The sequence below is a fragment of the Panthera uncia genome, assembly GCF_023721935.1.
Source record: "Panthera uncia isolate 11264 chromosome B3 unlocalized genomic scaffold, Puncia_PCG_1.0 HiC_scaffold_1, whole genome shotgun sequence".
NCBI lineage: Eukaryota > Metazoa > Chordata > Mammalia > Carnivora > Felidae > Panthera > Panthera uncia.
In genome coordinates, this window is record NW_026057582.1 from 133,713,270 (window position 1) to 133,735,888 (window position 22,619).

At 43.1% G+C, this 22,619-nt stretch overlaps 1 protein-coding gene across 2 annotated transcripts in view; it reads left to right on the forward strand.

Moving 5' to 3' along the window:
* The window catches only part of AKAP13 (A-kinase anchoring protein 13), a 119,221-nt gene that overhangs the window by 36,806 nt on the left and 59,796 nt on the right, over positions 1-22,619 (forward strand). Inside the window, exons 5-10 of one of the 2 annotated variants that reach the window (XM_049611914.1) lie at positions 302-355; positions 3,644-3,709; positions 5,551-5,743; positions 9,238-9,346; positions 17,265-17,393; positions 21,408-21,450. In XM_049611914.1, the coding sequence (XP_049467871.1) occupies positions 302-355; positions 3,644-3,709; positions 5,551-5,743; positions 9,238-9,346; positions 17,265-17,393; positions 21,408-21,450 (594 nt within the window). The remainder of the gene's footprint in view (positions 1-301; positions 356-3,643; positions 3,710-5,550; positions 5,744-9,237; positions 9,347-17,264; positions 17,394-21,407; positions 21,451-22,619) is intronic. The other variant, XM_049611915.1, reaches the window with a different exon arrangement.

The following is a 22,619-nucleotide window of genomic DNA, read 5'->3' on the forward strand; positions in this document are numbered from 1 at the left end:
CAGCTTCAAATGGCCTTTTTTAATCCTTTTACTTTTGTAATTTAATAAACCTCATTCCTTGTCACCTGATTAACCCTTTGGAGGAAGGAGGGAGGGAGCAAAGTAACCCTCCCCAGGATTTGTCAGGCTGTCCGGCCTCTTTGGTTCTGATGTTTCTTACTGCTCAGTTTTTCATTCCCTCACTTCCTGTACCGTTTGTCTGTGTGGATTGTCTCTTCCCTTTGTGATGTCCGTGTGCTTCATGCATTTGTGTCCATTTTGTTTCACCTTGACACTGACCTCTTCCACCATTCATTTTCAGTTCATTGCGAGTTCTTGGGGACGTTGTCAGGAGACCCCCCATTCATAGGAGAAGGTACAGAGTTCACTAACTTGATGGACTAACCATGTTGCCTCTGAGCTTAGTGTACTAACCAGCATCTCATTTTGCTTAATCCGTGATTAAACCGTCTTTTAAAACAATGTCACGTCTGCTTCAGGAAAATAAGACATAGGTACTTGTTCATCGCTGATGCCTGTTGCATATGAAATGGTTTCGTGAATGTGAAATTTTTTCCTTTTCTACTTTTATCTTTAAAAAAAATTTTTTTAATGTTTTTTTTTCCCCATCTTGTACTTGTGTTCAGATGATTTTGATAATAGGGTCTTCCCAGTTCTCCCTAGGAGAGTTCAAAGACACGTCAGTTGTCCCTGAGGAGTGCTTTTTCATTCTCCCCACCACCACCCCCCCAACGCCCAAAAGGGCCAAGAACCAGAAATAATTGTGTGCTGGCACACGGGCCCTAACATATTTTCGATGCATTCCTTAGTAACTGGATGGAAGCCTTTATGTCTAGGCCACCTGACACCTTGCACATCATTGTTTTTGTTTTGTCGTGTTTTGTTTTTTAATAATTTTTCCCCCTCTGGGGAGTCCACATCCCTTCTGGGGATGTGGTCGTTTCTTAAAGCAGGTAAGAGCCATCAGCTCATCTCTCCGGGGCCCTTGCAGTCTTTCAGTCCCTTACTTATTTTTTGTCAGGTAACATTTTGAAGCTAAAAATGAGTAATTTATAAGCTGAAAAGTCATTTCTAGTCACACAGCGCCGATTTGCTTTTCAAATGCTGAGTTTTACTTTGTTCAGAAGTCGTCATTAGTGACCTGTTCTTCCGCCGTTTGGGGAAGAAGATTTAGAAAGCCACAGACCGTGGTGAGATTGCAGGTAGCCCCTCGTATTGGGAGGCGTGTGTCAGGAGGTACTTTCAACTCCCCACCGAAGCTGGCCCTCGGGAAGCCACACATAGTGATCCTCCCCCGTCGTCTTTGCAAGGGCGGGCTTCCTTTAATTCCAGCTCTCAGGCACAAAATGGAGTTCGAATACAAATGCTCTCATGAATCTGCGGTAATCAGGGCTTGGTTAAGTTTTTCTCCCAGGGGAACAAGTTGGCAAGTACCCTTTTCAGTAGAGGTACCCGAAACCTTTAGAGAGCTGTTTGGCTCTCCGTTAAAGCTCTTCAGCGTGACCTTATTAAAAGCAAGCACGTGCTGACAGTGGAGGGTGACAGGTTGCTGGATGCGGTCCCAGTGAGCTGACAGATGAAGCTTCGTAACGGTGCCAGATCCCACTTCACCCTTAGTCGTTTTTCTGCAGGAAGAGCATGAAGTACAGTTTAAAATTTTATATGATGCCTTAGCCAGTCAAGTTGAAACATCCCTACCAGTGTTCACAGGTGCGGGAACAGGATATTTGTGGGGTTTTTTTAATCTAGAATTTCCTAAATCTCAAAATAAGGCCAGAGAACCATTAAATGTCCCTTCCACTGATGGAGGGATGAGGAGATTTAGGGTGCCCCCGAACACTCTGGTGAAAGGGGTTTCCTGCCGGAAGCCAGGGCAGGTCTGTGGCTCCTGGAGCCTCGGGACCGCTGTGAGGTCCCTCTTGCTGTCTCCCGTCACTCTTCTTTCTCTTCAGCCTCAGTTTCATCCTGCTTTCTCACAGCGTTACCATTTTCTGAGAGTAAAGGGATGTTTACGTCTGTAGAAGGAGATTTGTTTTCTGAATGATTCGATAATGTCAGTTCAGTCGCTGATTTACCATGTGGTGTTTTCAATAAGTTGGATATTTTAAAATTTTTCTTGACAGTTTGGAGATTCAAAATTAAGTTAATGTCAGAGAATGGGCTTCTGAGTCTCGTGTTTGTAAGATATATGGAGGCTTGCTCCCCTCACATGAGCAAATTAGAAGTCTTTCTGATACCACTTCACAAACTGGAACTATCTCTGAGATGCGTATTTCTCCTTTCTGCTCCTGCCCTTGGGAGCTTTGTACTTTAATCGGGTTTTAAGTGTTTTACTATTTAAATTATTTTTAAGATATTTATTTTAAAGATTTACTTTTAGGGGTAGCTCTTCTATTCTCCCACCATTTTCCTTGTCTCTTTTCCTCTATCAAAAACCCGCACTTGTCAAGAAAATTGTTAATTAGGTGTATTCAAGGTTAGGGGTTTTTGCTGTCTGCAGATCTTCCCATTTGCAAGATTCCAGAGGGAGCTGAGTGGGTGTTAATGTTAACCCCCCCCCCTTGAAAATCAAAAGCACGTCACTTAGAACTTAAGACGCCAGATAGTAGCAGTGTACTTTTTAAATGATCGCTTTTGTTCATCAAAAATCCTTACGTACTGATGAAGCTCCCTTTACAGTGTACCTCGTATTTTGAGTTGTGTGGGTTTTTTTGTTTTGTTTTGTTTTGTTTTGTTTTGTTTTGTTTTTTGGCCTGGTCATATTTACATGGTATTTCCAACCCTAGATTTCCTGTCCCTCCCACTTGAAAATAAATATCAGTGCCAAGGTAATCAAAGTAGATGATCAGATGAGGTTTTTTTTTTAATCTTGTGGGGGAAAATGGTTGCAAACCTAAAATTAAGACCCATTTTTGACTTAGTACCATGGAATTCCTTTCCTTTTGAAGAAAGTAAATGCCTTCGTTATCATTAAAATACAAGGAAATATGGCCTTTGTTACAGCTGTTTACCTTCAGTGCTTAACAGCCTAGTGAGTAGGGGTTAAAGGTGGGTGTGAGTATTGGTGGGATATCATTATTATGAAAGACTTAGAATGTGTCTGGCTTAGACGGACCCTTCCTAGAAACACCTGAGGAAAACCAGTGACTCAGCCCACCCCAGTGCACTTTGTCATTGTCCCTTTTTGTCAAGGATGGGTTTGGTTCAGTTAGGGATCATAGCCATGGTCAAGGAGGTCTGGGAGTGGTGGAGCTTGTGGAGAGAGTGCCCCCCCCCCCGCCCCCCGGCAGCAGAGGCTGCAGCCCTGGAGGACACCTGAGGAGGAATCTGTGGGCAGAGTGGGCTCTTTTTTTCAGAGTCCGGCAGAAGGAATTCTTGGGTTTCAAATCGGACTTGTTACCCTGTAACAGACACCCACAGTCCTTTCCAACACAGTGTCTAGAGGGATATTAGTAGCACAGTTTTAAGTTTCCATGGTTTTTGTGTCTTTTTCTAAATTCTCAATGTTATGTTCCTAATTTTTTGATAATCCAATAAATCCATCTGTCTGTAACTGTGGCCTTTCTTTTCAAACCCAGTAATCCTATCCCTGTTTGCTCTTTTCTCCCTCCATTTCTGTTTCTGCCTTTGATGTCATCCCCAGTATGAGCTGGTGTCCTTCTGGTGTACAATATTCTGCTGCCCTGAGTGCTGACTTTAATTACAGAAGGTACAGTATCGTTACGTGTCCAGCCACCGAAGGGGGAATCGTAAAATATGGCACCTGGGCTTTTGGCTGGGAGCTTGCTTCTGGGTGGCTAGAATGCATATGGCAGCCCGCTTTGGCTGTGAGCACAATGTTGAGTTCCTGCTGCTGCGGGCATCACTGATCCAATTGAAGGGGTATAGCCCGGGAGTCAGATAGTGTACTCTGATGCTTCTGGTGTCCCAAGTGGCTGTAGATTTGGTGTTTTCCGCACAGACTTGTATCTACGGTATGGCAGACCCCTTCTCTCTTTGTTCCGGTCTGTCCTCATTCCCGGAACCTGGGGATTCCCACATCCTGAAGAAAACAATGACAGAAGCAAGGCCACAAATACGATGAATTTTTATTTCTGTTGTGTTTCCAAGTCAACCAATCTCTTCAGGTTCCAAATGCATAGATTCCTCAATGTTTCATATTTTTGTCTCAAGTCAGCAGCCAGGTTTAATTACTGAAACATTTTCAGGATTAAATTTTGTGGTAATAACACATCTGGTTTTCTCAGGCTTCACAAACAATTCACAATAGAAAACTAAGTTTCTTCTTCACTTAGCCTGTCTTATCCCTGCCATTGAAAATGAGTTTTACAGAGACATTTACTTCTACTTAATCATGGTTTCTATTGTCGTATTGAAATAAGAAAAACAAAATCCATTGTTTCAATTACCCACTAGAGAAAAATAGAGGCATATGGTTTCAGTTCATAATAAGTAATTTATGCAATACAAAAAGGCAAATACAAGCCCTTCTGGACTGGCGTACGAATTCATTTGTGGAATTAAGTGTGCAGTTGTAGCAGAGATAACTAAATAGCTTCCGTGTACCTTCGAGTGCACTTCCAACCGCTTGTGAGTGAGAACACGGTCTGCTCTGGCTGTATTTTGAGATCTCGCTTATTTTAAAGAAGTTCCCACCGCAGCTGTACCAGATGTGAATTATTCTGACCAGCAACCCCAAAGCTCATCGATGGCCAACCTCTCTCTGTAGTTTCCTGCTTACCAAAAAATGCTTTTCACCCTGCAAACCACAAAATCTGCCCACCAGGGATCCCATTCTACATGCCATATCCTAAATTTGCCCCCTTTCTGGGCCAATATCAAGACAAGACAAACAAATTAAAGCTCTTAGACATAGTTGCTTTTAGCTTTTGTTCTTTAAGGTGTCCTGTGTGCCCGTCTGCAATCAGCAGTTCCCAGGAAGCCTGTCCAGCAGGGATTGTGTGGCCACATGTGCCCAGATGATACTGCTCATAAGTAATCCCGACTTCCCGGGGTCGACACGAACCTGTGAAATTAGAAAGGTTGACTGGCCTGTAGTTGAATGTAAAGTTATAAAGGTCCACTTAAGCGACACAAGGGCAATTCTGAGTGTCCCTGCCTGTTTTCTGAGAGCTACTCATGCACCTGTTTTCTCTGTGCCATGGAATTCTTTGGCATTAGCCTAGTTTGGTTTTGGCGGAGATTAATTACATCAGATCAAGGAAAAACACACCTACATAAATGATAAATAAGATAATCTGGTCTGTCTGCATGGTATATTGAAAAAAAAAAATCTTGAGAAAATGACCTTACATGATCAACATTTGAATAAATTGAAGGAGGTAAAAAACCTAAGTGCATATGCTTTTTCAGCCTACCAAGACCTGTTGGGGGACAGGTAGGTGGCGCTCATTTGTGCCGTGCTCTGGTCGATAGCTTTGCTAGGTAACTTAGAAATAATCTGCCAGCAACACTCAAAGCACTTTCATATCTTCCACCCTTTCGGAGACTCAGAAGTCACATGAATTAACTCCTTTGCTCTGTGTTCAGTTTCAGCCTAGAAGGCTTGACAGGAGGAGCCGGTGTCGGAAACAAGCCGTCCTCATCTCTAGACGTAAACTCTGCAAACACCAAAGAGCTCAGGCACCCTTTCAGTGGGGAGGCAAGGGGTGACTCTCTGATGTCGCTTTCAGAAGAGGATCTGGAATCAGGCCAGAGAGAACACAGGATGTTTGATCAGCAGGTAAGGCTGAAGCAGGTGTATGCTGCTCATTTGGAAAAATTAACTGTACTTCCCTACATGTGTCTTCACGTCGGGAACAGAGAAAGCAAGACTTACGTTACCATGAGGCTAGTTATTGTGATTGCTTACCCACGGTCTAGTACACCCCATCTAGCACAAAGCAAGGTTTTAGCACTTAACTAATTCCAGAATACCATTCATCTGCATGGATTTGAATAGTCCATCAAAGCAGACTTTTTTAAATTAGGAAAGTATCCAGGATATTAAATTGGGTTTTTTCCTTCTTATCTGAGGACTTCTTTCACCATGCCAGTAGTAAAATGACTCTTGAAGTATGCTACACAGCATTGTTAAATTTCCCAATTTTTCAAAAACCTATACCTTCCTGGAAAAAATAGATCTTATTCTTTGCCTTCTCACATTGCCTGGGAAATGGCTGTTTCTTTCTCTCTGCTTCCTGTCACTGTGAGAACTTCTCAGAGAGCATCTTCACTCCCTGCCCCCGCCTGATGCTCTCTTTGCACTGCCACTCTCCTAGGACTCCCTTCTGGTGGCCCCAGCTGGCCGTCCTTGGCCAGTCAGGTGATTTCCCCAGCACTTGTCACCTGGGGCAGGTCCTCGGGAGTTGGCCTGGAGAATTGGAATTCCATGCTTTTATAGCCCACACTGCTCCCGGCCCTTTTCTGAGGCCAAGGGGACTTTGGATTGATTCCTGGGAGGATTCTGTGATACACCTGAATCTTTCCTTTCTTTCTTTCTTTCTTTCTTTTTTTTTTTTTTTTAATTTTTCTCAACGTTTATTTATTTTTGAGAGAGAGACAGAGTGCAAGCAGAGAGAGAGGGAGACTCAGAATGTGAAACAGGCTCCAGGCTCCAAGCTGTCAGCACAGAGCCCAACACGGGGCTCAAACCCACAAACTGCGAGGTCATGGCCTGAGCCGAAGTCGGACACTTAACTGAGCCACCCAGGTGCCCCAAAACATTTCTAATTAAACAGACAACAAAATTAAACACCTGTCTTTGGGTAGGTGACTGGAGTTTTAGATAGAAGCGTAATGAAACATTTCTAATTAAACAAACCAACAAAAATGTTAAACAGCCTGTTCTCTGAGTGGGAGACATAGGTTTTACGTAGACGTTTAATGTTTTGTATACCCCACTACATAGAAATGCTACGACCAGATAGAAACTGGACACTGGAGGATTACCTTAATGCATCACTTAGGTGAAGACCCAGGAGAATTTAGGCCTGATGAAAATCAAATTGAAGGCCCAAAGGGATTTTGCCATGTTATCCCCTTCCCCCACCGCCCATGTCTTCTGGGCCTGATACTTTTTTAACTTTTTCTAAAGTTAAGAAAAATAACAAGAATATGGAGAAGAGGGGCACCAGGTTGGCTCAGTCAGAAAAGTATCTGACTCTTGATCTCAGGGTCATGAGTTCAAGCCCCATGTTGGGTGTACAGATTACTAAAAAAAAAAACAGTAAACATTTCAAAAAATAAATAAATTTAAAAAAATATGGAGAACATATTTATTGAAGCAAATGACTTAAATGTATTCAGCCTAATGGTGACAGAAAAAGGGAGTAAAAAACCATTCTTTCGTGACTTGCTGAGAGCATCCTTGGTAAGTGGAGAGTCTAAAAAACAAAAGTGCAAAGTCATACAAAAGTATATAGAGTCCTTTGGAAGTCATTGTAAGACCCAGTAAAATGCCAGCATCGGGGGTTTGTGAACGGAATCCTGGGCTTGGAGCCAGGATATCCCTTCGGATTCGGCGTAAGCCCTCCCTCGGGGGTGACAGCTTCACACCCACCTGAGTGACTTGCCTGAGGCCTCATTGACTGGCTGTGAGCCGGACAGCGTTCCCCTCAGAATTCCCGGGGTAAGTCTCACAGCCTCTTTCCACATCTCTGAAGTAGAAGTGTTTTATGAGGAAAGGAGAAGATTTTTAATTTTCTCAGTACAGTTGATGGAAAACCTTTCCTGAAACTGATAATCCTAGGAATTGGACAGAGGACCCCGTGTGTTAGTAAGTGCTATCAGTTACCACCGAAGTCTTTCTGAAATGGCCTTTCTGATCGAGCCTTTGTGGAGGAAGCTGCTGACATGTTCGTGCTTTCCTGTGCTTATTTGCCTTTCTGGAACTCTCTGCTCACCCGCAGTTTTTGTCTCGTGTGCAACTTCAGAGTGTGGTTTTGAGCTGCTGGTGTCTCTGATCTGGACAAGTCGCCTGCAGCCAGCTTCCTGCTGAAGGCCCCTGCCTTTCACTGAGGTCATTCCTCAGACCTCACAGTTGTGTTTGAAACACAGCAACTGTTTGCCTCAGACTCCATGGTTACGCACGGAGCAGGCTCTGAATAATCAGAAGTCTTTGGCGCACTTGAGTCGCGTTCATGGTAGTAATGGATTTTCATTGCTCCCCTCCGAGCATGTGCAGATTGCAGCCCACTAAGAAGGGAGGGATTCCTGGCGATTTAAAATCGGTTAACAATAGGAATGAGCGCTCAGAACAAAAGGAAGGGGGGGAGTCCCTCACCCCATAAGTGTGCTCGTAAGCACTGCTGGGCTGGCTCTCAGGGGTGTTCTTACACAAGCTTCTGCAGCTGGCTGCATTACACGACCTCGAAGCTGCTGCGAATTCACTGAGGGAGGTAACTTGGCCACCCTCGGTCCCCCTCGGGTACATGCAGAAGCAGTGTCCTCTTAGGAGAGGGAATGAAAGGGCTTTAGGCTTCTTCCCAGGTGCATGGCTGCCTTGATCTTGATCTTAAAACGCCTTTTATTTGCATCTCTGTTTCCAAATCTTTAAAATCAGAATAATACTGGGGTGCCTGGGTGGCTCAGTCGGTTGAGTGTCTGACTTCGGCTAAGGTCATGACCTTGTGGTCCATGAGTTCAAGCCCCGCATCAGGTGCTGTGCTGACAGCTCGGAGCCTGGAGCCTGCTTCAGATTCTGGGTCTCCCTCTCTCTCTCAAAAATAAATAAACATTAAAAAAAATAAAAATAAAAAAGAACATGCTTAAAATCAGAATAATATTACTGCTCTCTACTATGTCTCTAAAAGACTTAGATTTTCAAAGAACGAGAACTACTGTATGTAGTTTGCTATTTACAATGAAGTTACTTTCATCTGATGATGTGTTCAGCAGATGTTTACTAAGCACGTACTAAGTTTAAAACATTATTAGGTATTAGGAGGGATATGAAACCACTGGAAAGGATGGGTACTTGAATTATTCCAGATAAAACTAAGGCTCATGAAAGCTAAGTAGCTCCTTTGAAGTTGAGCAGCGGTCAAGTAGCAGGGGCAGACTTGAGTCGAGGGTGTCTGACCACAGAGCCTCTGCTGTTAGCCCTCACCTGTATCACGTTCTTTTCTTAGGTTGGGGTGGGATGTAAAGTTTTGTGCTGATCTAGAAATAAAAGGAGCATATGCTTACATCCTGGTTTTCACTTTTTTTTTTTTTTTTTTTTTTTGTACTTCACAGGCATGTCACAGATCTAAACAACAGGGATTTAATTACTGTACATCAGCCATTTCTTCTCCATTGACAAAATCCATCTCATTAATGACAATCAGCCATCCTGGGTTGGACAGTGAGTATATTACTTTTTTTAAAATGAAGCCTATTTTAAACACTTTTTTCCTATCATTTTTCTCCCTTTAAGACCCCGTAACATTACCTTCCAAAATTTGCCTCCCTCTTCTCCTGAATGGCTCATTTAAATAGAAAAGGTGACATACCAGTTTAGTTTTGGGATCTTCCTTCCAGTTTTGGGATTCTTCTTGTCAGGACATAGATTTGTTTTTTAACTTTTTATTTCGAAGTAATTTCGGACTTTAAAAATAGTTCTAAAAACAGTACAAAGAATTACCATATATTCTTTACCTGGAGTCCCCAGATGTCATATGTTTGATCCATCTTATCAAAGTCATAACTGTTTTTATCAGTCTCTCTTCTTCTATCACTGCCTTTAAAGTTTTTTTCTGAAACACTGGAGAGTAAGTTACAAACATGATGTGGTTGTATCTGAAAGTTATGCTGTTCTGTTACCACAGTACAATTATGTAAATTTTGTCCAGTACTCATTTGCTGAGCTCTTCAAAAATGTCATGAAGCTCATGAAGGACAAAGAAAGACTGAGATACACTTTCAGTTGGTTAAGCACGTGCTGAAAGGATTACATCTGCCAGTGATGAATGGAGCGGTATGCAGATTCAGGACCCATTGGCTGGCTGTGAAAGTTACATAGATGTCTGGCATCCGTAAGCACAGGGCCTTTGCAAATGAAAGATGCTCGGAAACATATTTGAATTAGATCTAAATATTTGCCAGGGAAAGGCAGCTTGTTCTTTGAGAAACCTCACCTTTTTATTTTTAAAATCTTGATTCTTGTTTTCATGAGTAGTTACAGTTTGAGATCTTGTGCTCATCAAAGGGGGAGTGATCCTTTCTTTGCTGAAAGACCGTGTATTCGGGAAGCTGAGGCAAAGGGAGTAAATAAACTTTCCTGGTGTTTCTGGTGTTTCTTCAGTGTCCCCTGATAGAACCCACCTTAAAAGAGCTGGAGAGGGGTGCCTGGTTGGCTCGGTCGGTTAAGCGTCCGACTTGGGGCTGAGGTCATGATCTCACAGCTTATGAGTTTGAGCCCCACATCAGGCTCTGTGCTATTAGTGGAGCCTGGAGCCTGCTTTGAGTTCCGTGTCTCCCTCTCTCTCTGCCCCTACTCTGCTCACGCTCTGCGTCTCTCTCTCTCTCTCTCTCTCCCCCTCCCTCCCTCCCTCTCTCTCCCCCTCCCTCCCTCCCTCCCTCCCTCTCTCTCCCTCTCTCCCTCCCTCCCTCTCTCCCTCCCTCTCTCCCTCTCCCTCTCCCTCCCTCTCCCTCTTTTTTTTTCTCTCTCTCTCTCAAAAACGAATACATATTTTTAAAAAATTTGGAGACTCTGTCCTGCATTTGGGAGATGTTCTGTCTCAATTCATGACTTACCACGGGCCTGATCTTTTTGATTTCCACCTTAGAACTAAGACACGATAAAGAATGCTGTTAACTTTGTCCTCATTTTCATGATCAGCGATTCAGATCTGGCCTGTTTGACTAAAGGTGTGTCTACTGATGGCGTATTCTCAGAGATGCTGACAGAACCTCACAGAACTGCAGCGAAAATCGCCCTTCCTGTTTTTCTTTGGGTTTTGATTTGATTTGGCTTTGGGTTAGAGGTCTTGCTGGTGCAGAGTGAAAATCATCATAACAGGATTGTTAATGGTGGATTTGATGAGCTTGGAGTGCTAGCGCTCAGTAGGGCAGGACACTGAGACAGGAGGGCAAGGTTGAGTGAGACCTTTCGGCCCTGTGTCCCTAACCGTCCACGACTGGTGAGTGTGGTGTCATGGTGGAGAGTCTACTCCCATAGCAACAGATGTCCACCACCAACAGAATGTGTCCCATGGAGGGATTTTTTTCCCTGTATTTTGTGACACACACTCTTGCCTCGTGCATGAAACACTTCATTAATTTTTCCTCCAAAAAGCAAGATGGTTTTTGACTGTGTTTTCAGTTGCTAGCCCAACACTATAAATAATGCGGCTGACTCCCAGAAAACACCGTCCTAGAGTGCCAGGGGTTCTGGCACACACAGCTTCTCCTCCTGTTGCTGGGAAATTTTCCGCTCTGCTCAGAGGGGACTGAAATGAGTTTGCAGACTGTTGTCAAGGGTTGATCTCCAAGCAGGAGTTTGATCCTTTGATCAAAATAGGGTGGGTACCCTCATTCAAACTTACATTGTACGTTTCATACACGTTTGAATGATTAGGTCGTAAATTCGTTAGCAAGCCCCCCAATTTCCCTGATTTAGCCTACGCTGTAATTGGAGGATTAATCAACTCTAATGACACTGTTTCTCCTTAGTCCCTCCCCACATACAATTATATTAATTTTCCCATCGGTATTTTTTTTTATTCTGCTCTAGAAACGTGATAAATGTTTTTTGCAGATGTAAAACTTCTGGCAGTTGAACAGGAGTATAAAACTTGTAATCCGTGTGCTGTACCTTTAAGCATCAGGGTAACTGGACAGTTCTTGGTTTGCCACAGACTCCGGGCTTCCATTCCAAGTCACTTGAGCACTCTGCGTGATTCGTGTGTAGTCACAGCCTTCCCGGCTGAAGGAATCCTAGTTACAATCTGCACAGTGAGATCGTAAAGCCTAGAACATTCAGTCCACTTAAAGTGTTTTAACTGATGTTTCATTGTGAGCCCGTTGGGTGGCTGTGTGACCTTGGGCTACATAGTGAGATTCTTTGCCTCGAGTTACTTGATGAAACAGGGGTAACAACGTGATAAGGCTTACATGTGAATTTATGTAGAGTCCTTAGCATATTTCCTGGCTTATAATAAGCATTTGTTATTGTTATGGAGCGTGTGAGTTCACAGTACCCAGAACAGCGCCACAGTCTGTCTGTCCCTGACCAGAGTTGAAACAATGTTAGAGAAACTAGAACGCCGTCCTTCATGGTCTTTAAATGGACTGTGCCTTATGAGTACGCTTGTCTAGGAACAAAATACTTTCTGAAATCAACCTTATCTCACTACTTTCCACTTCTGCCTGGGCTCTGTCTTCTTCCTTCAAAGAAATTAGCTCCTTCTACCACAGTCTTACAGCTGTTAACATCCAGGCATTTCTGAAAACGTGTGTCTCCTGAGCTGTTGTCTGGAATGTCTTGTTGGGTCATTTCCTAGAAGAGAAACACAGAGGAAACTCAACGTTATTTCTAAGCTGGTATCATTTTCTAAAATCCATCGATGCAGAGGAAAATACTGAGTCAAGATAGTGACTAATGTATTTCTGTGTCATTTTCTGGGGTGGGAAGTAGACAGGCGACAGCTTATTTGAGAACCACAATGGGTGGGGAAGCTGTCCTCCCTCATGTCTTGGCTGTGCTGTCATGGTGGGAGGGAGCGTGATGAATGCATCTTGCCAGCTCATCTTTTAGGGACTCACAATAGCACCAAGGCTACCTGCATCATGGGGAGAATGCCGGGGAGGACTGCCCTCAGAGAGACCGCTCCTGGGGACCTGTGGCCCCATTTCTCCTTCTTGCATCAGAGAGGATGGAGTGGAGACGCCCAGCTTGCCAGGAGACTTAGATGGTTTCTTGATAGAACTTAAGCATAAATTTTGTTTCTATACATACAGAATAATTCAGTTATTACAGATGATCCCTTGCCCAAAGTATATTTTAACACATTTCATGGCTTATGCTCAGGAGATGCTTACCAGCAGTGGAGAAGGTGCTTGCTTGGTGGTGTTCCTGGAAGAGCCCTAACCACATTGGTGGTGGTGACGTTAAAAGGAGACTTGTACCCATTACAAGATGGGTACAAGAGATGTTTTAACTCACAGGCTTCTTAACGAGAAGTCACTTTCCCCTTGTTTTTCAGGGTTTGTTATCACAAAGAACATACATGTTGAGGATCCTCCTTTAGATATTCCTACAAATAGGTTTTTCCAGATGATCCGTGAAATTGTGACAAAGGAAAGGAATCTGGTATAAGAAGAGAGCTCATTTTCATTTCCTGAATTTGCTTCACGTTTGGAAAGACTTTTGCAAGCACATGGAGATGGTAGCTTACTTTTCGTCCTAGGCCGTCACTGCCCAAGGAGCCGGCGTGCCGGTAGTTGTGCCAGTAGTCCTGGATCTCTGTTACTGGACGTGGCTGCCCACAGTAAGCTGATGTCACGTAGTATTTATGTGACTGTCAAGTTCGTACAGGGCTTTTTCATTTCATTTAGGACACTGAGCTTTCAGAAAGCCTGACAAAGGGAAATTCGTTTATTAATGTATTCATTCAGTGAGCATTTGAGTTACTCTTTGGCAGGCACCAGGCCACACGGTACAGGAGACAGGTGAGTTTATAGATACAGTTTCTTTCCTCACCGCGTTCTCACAGACCAGAGAATAGGTGAATGTAAGAAACGTGGGGTAGTACAGGGGCGCCTGGGTGGCTCGGTCGTTTAAGCGTCTGACTGCAGCTCAGGTCATGGTCTCACAGTCCGTGGGTTTGAGCCCCGTGCTGGGCTCTGTGCTGGCAGCTCAGAGCCTAGAGCCTGCTTCGGATTCTGTGTCTCCTTCTGTCTCTCTGCCCCTACCCTACTGGTGCTCTGTCTCTGTCTCAAAAATAAAATAAACATTTTTAAAAAATTAAAAAAAAAACATGGGACAGTACAGGAGCCTAGAACAGAGAATGCTCACTGGGATGAAGTCATCTCAAAGTTGAGGCCAGCAGAAGACTGGGAATTCACTGGGTGAGTTCACACAGGAATGCCACAGAGGTCTTAACCATTCGGTTCCAGACCCCTGCAAATATCACAGTAAAGCAAGTCAGATGAATTACTAAATCACTAGGCTTCCCAGTGCATATGAAAGTTACGTTTACACTATGCTCTAGTCAAGCATGCAACAGCATGATATCTAAAAAAACAGTGCACATACCTTAATTTAAAAATACCTTATCACTAAAAAATGCTAACCATCATCTGAGCTTTCCGTGAATTGTAATCTTTTTGCCTGTGGATGGTTCTGCCTCGGTGTCTGTGCCTGCTGAAGGTTGGTGTGGCTTTGGCCATTTCTCAAAATAAGACCGCAGCGGAGTTGGCCACATGGATTGATTCTTCCAGTCACAAAAAATTTCTCTGTAGCATGTGATGACATCAGATGTCGTTTGATAGCATTTTAGCCACAGTAGACCTTCCACAATTGGAGTCTGTCCTCTCAAAACCTGCCGCTGCTCTATCAGCTGAGTGTAGATAATACTCTAAATCCTTTGTTGTCATTTCAGCAAATTCCCAGCATCTCCCCCGGGAGTAGCTCCCATCCCAGAATCCACTTTCTTTGCTCATCCATAAGAAGCAACTCCTTATCTGTTGTTTTGTCACAAGATTGCAGCAATTCAGTGCCCTCTTTAGGCTCCACGTCTGATTCTTGTTTTTTCCACACCACATCTGCAGTGACTTCCTCTGCTGAGATCTTGAACAGCTCAATCCATGAGGTTTGGAATCAGCTTCTTACAAACTCCTGTCCACGTTGATATTCTGACCTCTTCGCAGGAATCACCAGTTTTCTTAATGGCACCCAGAATGGTGAATCCTTCCCAGAAGTTGGCCAGATCCATCAGAGGAATCCCCTGTCTATGGCATCTGTTGCCTTACAAAATATATTTCTTAAATAATAACACTTGAAGGTCAAAATGACTCCCTGATCCACGGGCTGCAGAATGGATGCTGTGTTAGCAGGCCTGAAAACATTAACCTCCTCATACATCTCCATCCAGGCTCTTGGGTGACCAGGTGCATTGTTAATGAGCAGTACTGTTTTGAAAGGAATCTTCTGTTTCTGAGCAGTAAGTCTTGATAATGGGCTTACAGTATTTAGGAAACTAAGTTGTGAACAGATGTGCTGTCATCCAGACTTTGTTTCATTGACAGAGCACAGGCAGAGTAGAGTTAGCACAATTCTCAAGGACCCTAGGATTTTCAGGATGGTAACGGAGCATTGGCTTCAACTTGAAGTCAGCAGCTGCATTAGCCCCTAACAAGAGTGTCAGCCTGTCCTTCGATGCCTTGAAGCCAGGCACTGACTTCTCCTCTCCAGCTATGAAAGTCCTGGATGGCATCTTCTTTTGATATAAGGCTGTTTCAACCACACTGAAAATCTGTCATCCGGGGAGCCACCTTCATTAAGGATCGCGGCCAGATCTCCCGGAGAACTTGCTGCAGCTTCTACGTCAGCCCTTGCCGCTTCACCTTGCACTTGGATGTGTGGGGCTGGCTTCCTTCCTTAAACCTCCTGAACCAACCTCGGCTAGCTTCCCACTTGTCTTTGCAGCTTCTTCGCCTCTCTCAGCCTTCACAGAATTAAAGAGATCCTTGCTCTGGACTAAGCTTAAGCTTAAGGGAATGTTACGGCTGGTTTGATCTTTGATCCAAACCGCTAAAACTTCCTCCATATCAGCAATAAGCCTGTTTCCTTTTCTTATCATTTGTGTGTACAGCAGAGAAGCACTTTTTATTTCTTCAAGAACTTTCCTTTGCATTCACAGCTTGGCTGTTTGACATGAGAGGCCTAGCTTTCAGCCTGTCCCAGCTATCCACATGCCTTAATCGTTAAGCTTAATTATTTCTAGCTTTTGATTCAAAGTGAGAGACGTGTGACTCTTCCTTTCCCTTGAACACTTAGAGGACTTTGTAGGGTTATTAATTGGCCTGATTTCAGTATTGTGTCTCAGAGATCAGGGAGGCCCAAGGCGGGCAGGGTGAGTAATGACTGGTCATTATCATGTAAGTTTGCTGTCTTATACGGGTATGGTGAGTAGCGTCCCCAAACAACCATAATAGACCACTGATCACAGATCACCGTCACAAATATAGTAATGGTGAAAACATTGGAAATACTGCAAGAATTATCACGACTGCTCAGAGACACAAAATGAGCAAATACTGTTAGCAAACTGGTGCCGATAGGCTAGTTCAACACAAGGTCACCAGAGACCTTCAATTTGTAAAAATTGCAGTATCCATAAAGTTCAGTTAAACAGAATACAATAAAACGAGGTATGCCCGTATGTGGAAAGCACGGCCGAGGGGTTGGGGCTTCTTGTCCAAGGGCAGTGGAGTGATTTAAGTTGATAAAGTAGGTTGATTCGGACGCTTCAGAGAGACCACACTGAAGAAAGTGTTGGGGAGCAAAGGTCATGGATCAGGAGAAGGCTACTGCAAGATCCAGGTGAGAGCACAAGGTGGCGGTAGGGGAGAAGTTGATGTTCAGAGAATTCTAGAACACATAGTCAGAATAACTGAATTGAAGCAAGATGGAAGCATTCAATGATGGGGCCCAGGTCTCTGTTCTGAGCAATTCATTAGATGTTAGGTACCGCTTACCAAACAAAGGAATACAGGAGGAGGGGTGGGTGTGGAGAAGAGAGATGTCACTCACGTGCTTCCTCAGTTTGTGCTGCCTGTGGGACATGCCCCAGAGGTGAGCAGAGAGAGATGAACACATCTTGAGCTCAAAGGGAGAGCTACGGCCTGAGGGTGGAAAGGTGTGTGTCACCAGCCCAGCGAATTCAGCTTGTACTTTGGGAGGGCAGGGCGTGAGGAGGTCTGGGGTGAGGGAGAAGAGAGCTGAGCACAGAATCCCGAGAAACACCACTACTCCAGATGTTTCCACTCTCAAGAAAAACAACTCCAGCTATAAATTATGACCGTTAAAAATAATGGACTTCTTGTTTTCTTACTCTGGCAAGTACGTGTTTGTTGGATGAATTTTTTAAGCTATATTAGAATTCTACATACTCAGAAGTAAAGACGAAAATGTGAATAAATATGTTGTTCACTAGGCAGCCTTTCCTGGAACCACACAGGCTAGCAACATTATTCTGTTCAGCATGGTCTCAGGTGCCTTTGACTTTGTCCCGGTACAGTTGGCGCTCTCTAATGTCTCGTGTTGACCTACTTCTCAGCCCAGCCACGGATGCAGCCAGCAAGGCGGGTCTCCTTCTCCGTCCGCATCTCTCCACATCTCCTTAAGTCTAAAACTCTCTTTTCTCTTGGCTCTTCTCACTCCAGTGATGGCGAGGAGGAGTTGCGTAGTAAGTAAGCCGCTGTAGTGTCCACGGCTGTTCTCCAGGGTCTGACAGTGCTGAAAATGCTGTCAGCTTGGTTCTAAGAAACTGGGGATTTGTACCCCCTTGCATGCCATTGTTTCTAAACCATTTGTCTTCCTGCTTTGCTTTGAGAATTAATTTGGGTGAAACCGTTTTTGTCTGCTATATGCCACGTGCACTGGTTGATCTAGTGGTCTGATTCCAGGGCACGGGGAGGTGTTCCCATCCCACCTTGTACCTTTTGTAATACTGAGCGCTGGTTTCACAAAGCTTTCTATTTGATAGTGTAAATTTCATTTTCCCATGTTTTGCTTTTTTTTGGTCTCATGAGACAGATATCTAGATATCCACCTGTGATATTTAAAAGCTAATGTTAAACTTTTTTCTTCTCACCTTTCAGACCTGTCTTTAAAAATACCTTTCCGTTGGGGCGCCTCTCTGGCCAGAGCCTGCAACTCTTGACCTCGGGGTTGTGAGTTCAAGCCCCACATTGAGCATAGAGATTACTTTAAAAGAACGAAAAAAGAAGATAAAAATACCTTTCCTCTGAGTTTACACCACGTGGATTAGGGAGTAAGAGTTATAGATGTATTTCCTAACTTCCCATTTTCTCTCCTTTGGAACTTTTATTTTTCAATCCTTTTACTACAGTGTGGATTTCAGATTAATATATTCTTATTTGATAATGCCTAAATTTTAAACACTCTGTCTCTCAAAAATAAACATTAAAAAAATTTTAAAAAAAACTTTGCAAGGTTTTAGTAAGCTTGGAAAGGAAATGAATTCTACCCCCTGTGAACATCACTTTTCAGTTATGCAAGATTTCTGGAAAATTCCAGGATTGCTATTTTTAATGGAAAAAAACATTTCTAGTATAAAGGTAAATACTGAATTGTTTTCATATAACTACGGTAAAATCTTGATTTGCGAGTATAATTCATTCTAAAAACATGCTTGTGATCCAAAGCGCTTGTATATTAAAGTGAATTTCAAGAACCATTGGCTCAGTTGTGATCATGTGACATCTGGCATCATGTAGTATTCGTGTTGCAAGACATCACTCATTTATCAAATTGAAATTTACTAGAAATGTTTGCTTGTCTTGCAGAATACTCATTGAACAAATTACTCGCAATCCAAGGTTTTACTGTGATAGGAGCCTCAGAGAATTACAATATTTGTATAATTGAGCAACCTAATTCCCTACCACTTGCTGACCCTACATTTCAGCAGTATTTAGGTATCTAATTATTTATTTAAATATTAAAATTTTATAATCAATATTAAGCTGAGAGTGACATCTTTGCATTGTTCTTAAAAGAAAGTACCTTATGTACAGTAACATAAAGTTTAATTTCTCTTAAATGGAAGTCATATTCAGTACTTTTTTCATAATGAAAAGATGTTTAGTAAATAGGCACACCATAAGATACTTACTTTATACCAGTTGTAATAGGAGGGAAGTTGTGAAAATCTGCTTACAACTTTGAGTGTTCAGAAATTGTCAAGTCTATTTCATCTCAAAGTATTGTGTACCTGGGGACATAGGTCCACATGTGGCAGACGAAGTAAAGGTCCCAGTGGTATTTCTTCTACCTCTAAGACGAAATTATTAACATAGAACGGCTCTGGTTATACAGCTAATCCAACAGGATGAAATTATAAAAGTATAGAAGCTGGAAGAAACCTTTGAACCAGGTATCTAGCCTTCTTCAAAATGTGTTCCTTACCCTGAAATACCAGTGAGAATTCTGGAGGTGGAGGGGAGAGGAAGGGAAAGAAAGGGGTTGGTTCATGGCCAGATAAATTTAGGAAAAGTCCAGTTAAGCTGGTTTCAGATGCTAATGTGTACATTGTGAATTCCCAAGGCAGTGTTCAATAAGTTGTGTTTCCCAAACGCATTAGCAAGGTAACCACAATATGTGCCTGACTGTGGATAACATCTCATGAGACTAGTATTCCATGGAACGCACTTTAAAAACCATTGACCCGGTCCATCCAGTAGTTCCGACTCTGGAATATTAGAATATTATGTCTGCAGGTTGTTTCAAGACTTTAAGAAAATCCTACTTGAAATACACTGTTTACCTGCCATAATACTTTGTAGGTTGACTTCAGTGACAGATTTCTTTGCTTTTGTCTGTAATTATACCGTAGAGGTATCATTGGCTAATTTATACTCTTAGGTGCACTGAAAACTTGATGGCCCTTCAGGAATCTCAGAGGCATTGGTTGATTAATCGCTGTTCTCAGAACCAAATCTAAGAGGTCATAGTAAATGAATGAATTTTTTCTTCAGCGGTGAAAAGGTTGGAAATCCTTACCAGAGTCCCAGATTCTCCCAGTACTCAATCACATATTTGTTCAGTTTCTAATTTATTCAGCAGAAATCTACTGGGAGCTGATTCTTGGCCAGATCCTGTGCTAGTTGGTGTTTTTCTTCATTATGGATTTTGCTTTCACTTTGTTCATATTACTAGGTTGGTAACTTGCTAGGTATTTGCTCTAGTTAGTGTACAACAGAGCCTGACAACCTGAGAGAGTTTAATGCTGCTTCTGTCATTCAGGGTTCCTGGGGTGCAAACGGTTATAAAGCCACTGACCTAAACCACACTCTTGGTTTTTTGTTTAAGTAAATTAAGGTATCCTGAGGTTAAAATGCTGACAATTTCACACCTAGATCATGCAGAAACTAGGGAACAGATCCCAGATCTTACTCTTACTCTGCTCATCTCGATGACCATGCATTGTAAGTGAAATAGAAGAACCCAAGTAAGTAAAAGGAAAAACTATAGAAAGTACTCTTTTGAAGACTTAGAATTGGTTGTTAAGTTTCCTATCTATTATTCCTACTTGTTGGCTATTCACTTAGTAATAACTACCATTTTGCATTTCTAATCGGAATCTAGAACATTTAAGTTCAAGTGCTGGTAATCTGGTAGTAGAACATCTTCAGATCTCTGTCAAATGAGGGTTTTACTCCTGGTCATCTCCAGTCCTTGAAACCCACCTGCAGGAGAAGGTGTGTGTTTTGTTCACACTGTAGCAGGAGTTGTACTGAGCGGCCTTTGTCCGCCTGGAATCACACACACAAAGTATTTCCGTGCCTGATCTAAAAACTGGAAATCCTTCATCTTGGTGTGATTGAGACCATCTCCTCTAAGTCCTGACGTAGCTCCAGCTTTATTAGCATGTTGTTGGTAAGGTATCGTAGTGTTCCTAATGCTTTCTCCACTTACTGCTCTGCTGTGTGCCTTAGCCTGGGTGCTAATGACCCGCTTCAGTTTACGCTCCGATGGTGACGGAGGAAGGAAGGATGCACCTGCCGAACACGCCATACCAGTGTCAGCCTGGCAAGGACTTCACCATCAGTTTCATCTCCCTCATTTCACAGATGAGGAAGTGAAATCCAGAGATCTCACCCCAAATCAGTAACAGGACCAAGACACCACACACACACACACACACACACAGCCAGCTCTGGTGCCCTTTTCCTCTTCACTCATCCCTTTCCAGGAATACTCAGGAAAATAGCAGGTACATGGTAGCTAGATATTTTGGTATGGAAACCCACGAAAGCAAAATGAACAGCAAACAGAATATGAATGATATTTCATTTTCGATTTTGTGTTCTTCCCGTGATGTCATCTCAGAAAGATGGAAACGGAGCGTTGACGAGAACAGGAATTAAACATGTTTCGTGTATGTTTGAGCATGGGGACAAAAATGTTGATTTGGGGCTTGCTCAGTGATGTGATTCTTGGATGAAATTTTTTGTCGTGGGGAATTCACGCCTACTGCTGCCTATTTCCAGTTCTGATACTGAGTTTCGAGGTGAATTTTTCCTTCTTCCAAACCCTTAGGAGAAGGCACTGTACACTGGCTTTCAGATGCTCTCTCTGCTCTGCGTGTGTCGTTGTAAATATTTTAAGCCTCTTATCTGTCACCCAGGCACCGTCCTTTGGTTCCAACTTTTCCTCTGCCATTTTTGTTTTCCAGATTCACGGCCTTTCCACAGCACCAGTGCTAACCTGACCGAGAGGTACTGCACGTTTATTTTGTTACTCCTTTCCCTGAGATGAAGGAAACCCAAGATGTCTTACGACATTTCACTAAGTAAACTGAGAAGTTAATTCAGCTCATTGGATTCTTACTTCCTTAAGTAATAAATTTGGAATAATGGCTACAAGTGGTTTGTAGTGAAGACTCTCTATCGTTTTTAAATAATGTCTTCAGTAGTTTTTTCCTTTTGCTCTCTACACTGCCCTGACGATAAAGGTTTGCATTTATTCAGGAGAGGAAACACTTGTATTCGACTTTATGAACTTCTGTACTCTGCTTCTAAGAATTAAGCCCTAAGCCTGACAACATTTTGTTTCACTGTTTGCACGCGTGTGTATTCGTATGCACACGTGTCTGCGTGTGCACGCGTGCGGGGAACTGTACCTTAGCCATTTTAAGTTTTAAAGCCATTTTCTTCTGCCTACACGGATATGGCTCATAGCTTTGTCCGAGTAAGTGAATTGGTTCTTTACTTGACAGCAGGCAGGTTTGTATTTTGACTCATTGTTTACTATTATATTCCTCTTGTCATGCTTATGGGGTTCTAAGATATTCTAATGTAAGCATCATGGGGGTTCTGATTACTGCCCTGCACTTGAACATGTGTCTTTTCGCAGAGGCATCGGTTGTGACTCAGTGATCCAGAACTCTCAGTATGAATGCTTCTCTTTGTATTTCTGTCGTACTTTATTTCTCCTTTGTCTTCTCTGGAACAGTGCTCTCACACCATTTCCCCCTTATCGTAATAACAGACTGCTTTATTTTGTAAACAGTACTTCATGTATAAACAGACCTTAGCTCCTGAAGAGGATTGTTCCCCCTCTTGAGGGATGCCTCTGTCCTCTCACAGAGGCCCTTGAGGTAAACACGGCTTTTCTGTGGAAAAGTTCTTAAAATAACGATTGTAGAACACCTGGGAAACGTAGTGTAAGTAGATTCCTTTTCTGTGGAATGGCTTGTGTCTACAAGTGCCCCGCATTCTCTGAGGAAGTCCACCGTTGTGAACTTCCTGAAGTCCAACCATGTCCATCTGTGGTGGACCCTCTGTGATGGACCCGTGTAGCCTTCCTGAACGAGTAGATCAGTACCCCTGGCTCTGTGTGAAACTCCCACAGCGGAGCTTTCTATACTCTCCTCCCTCCTAAAATC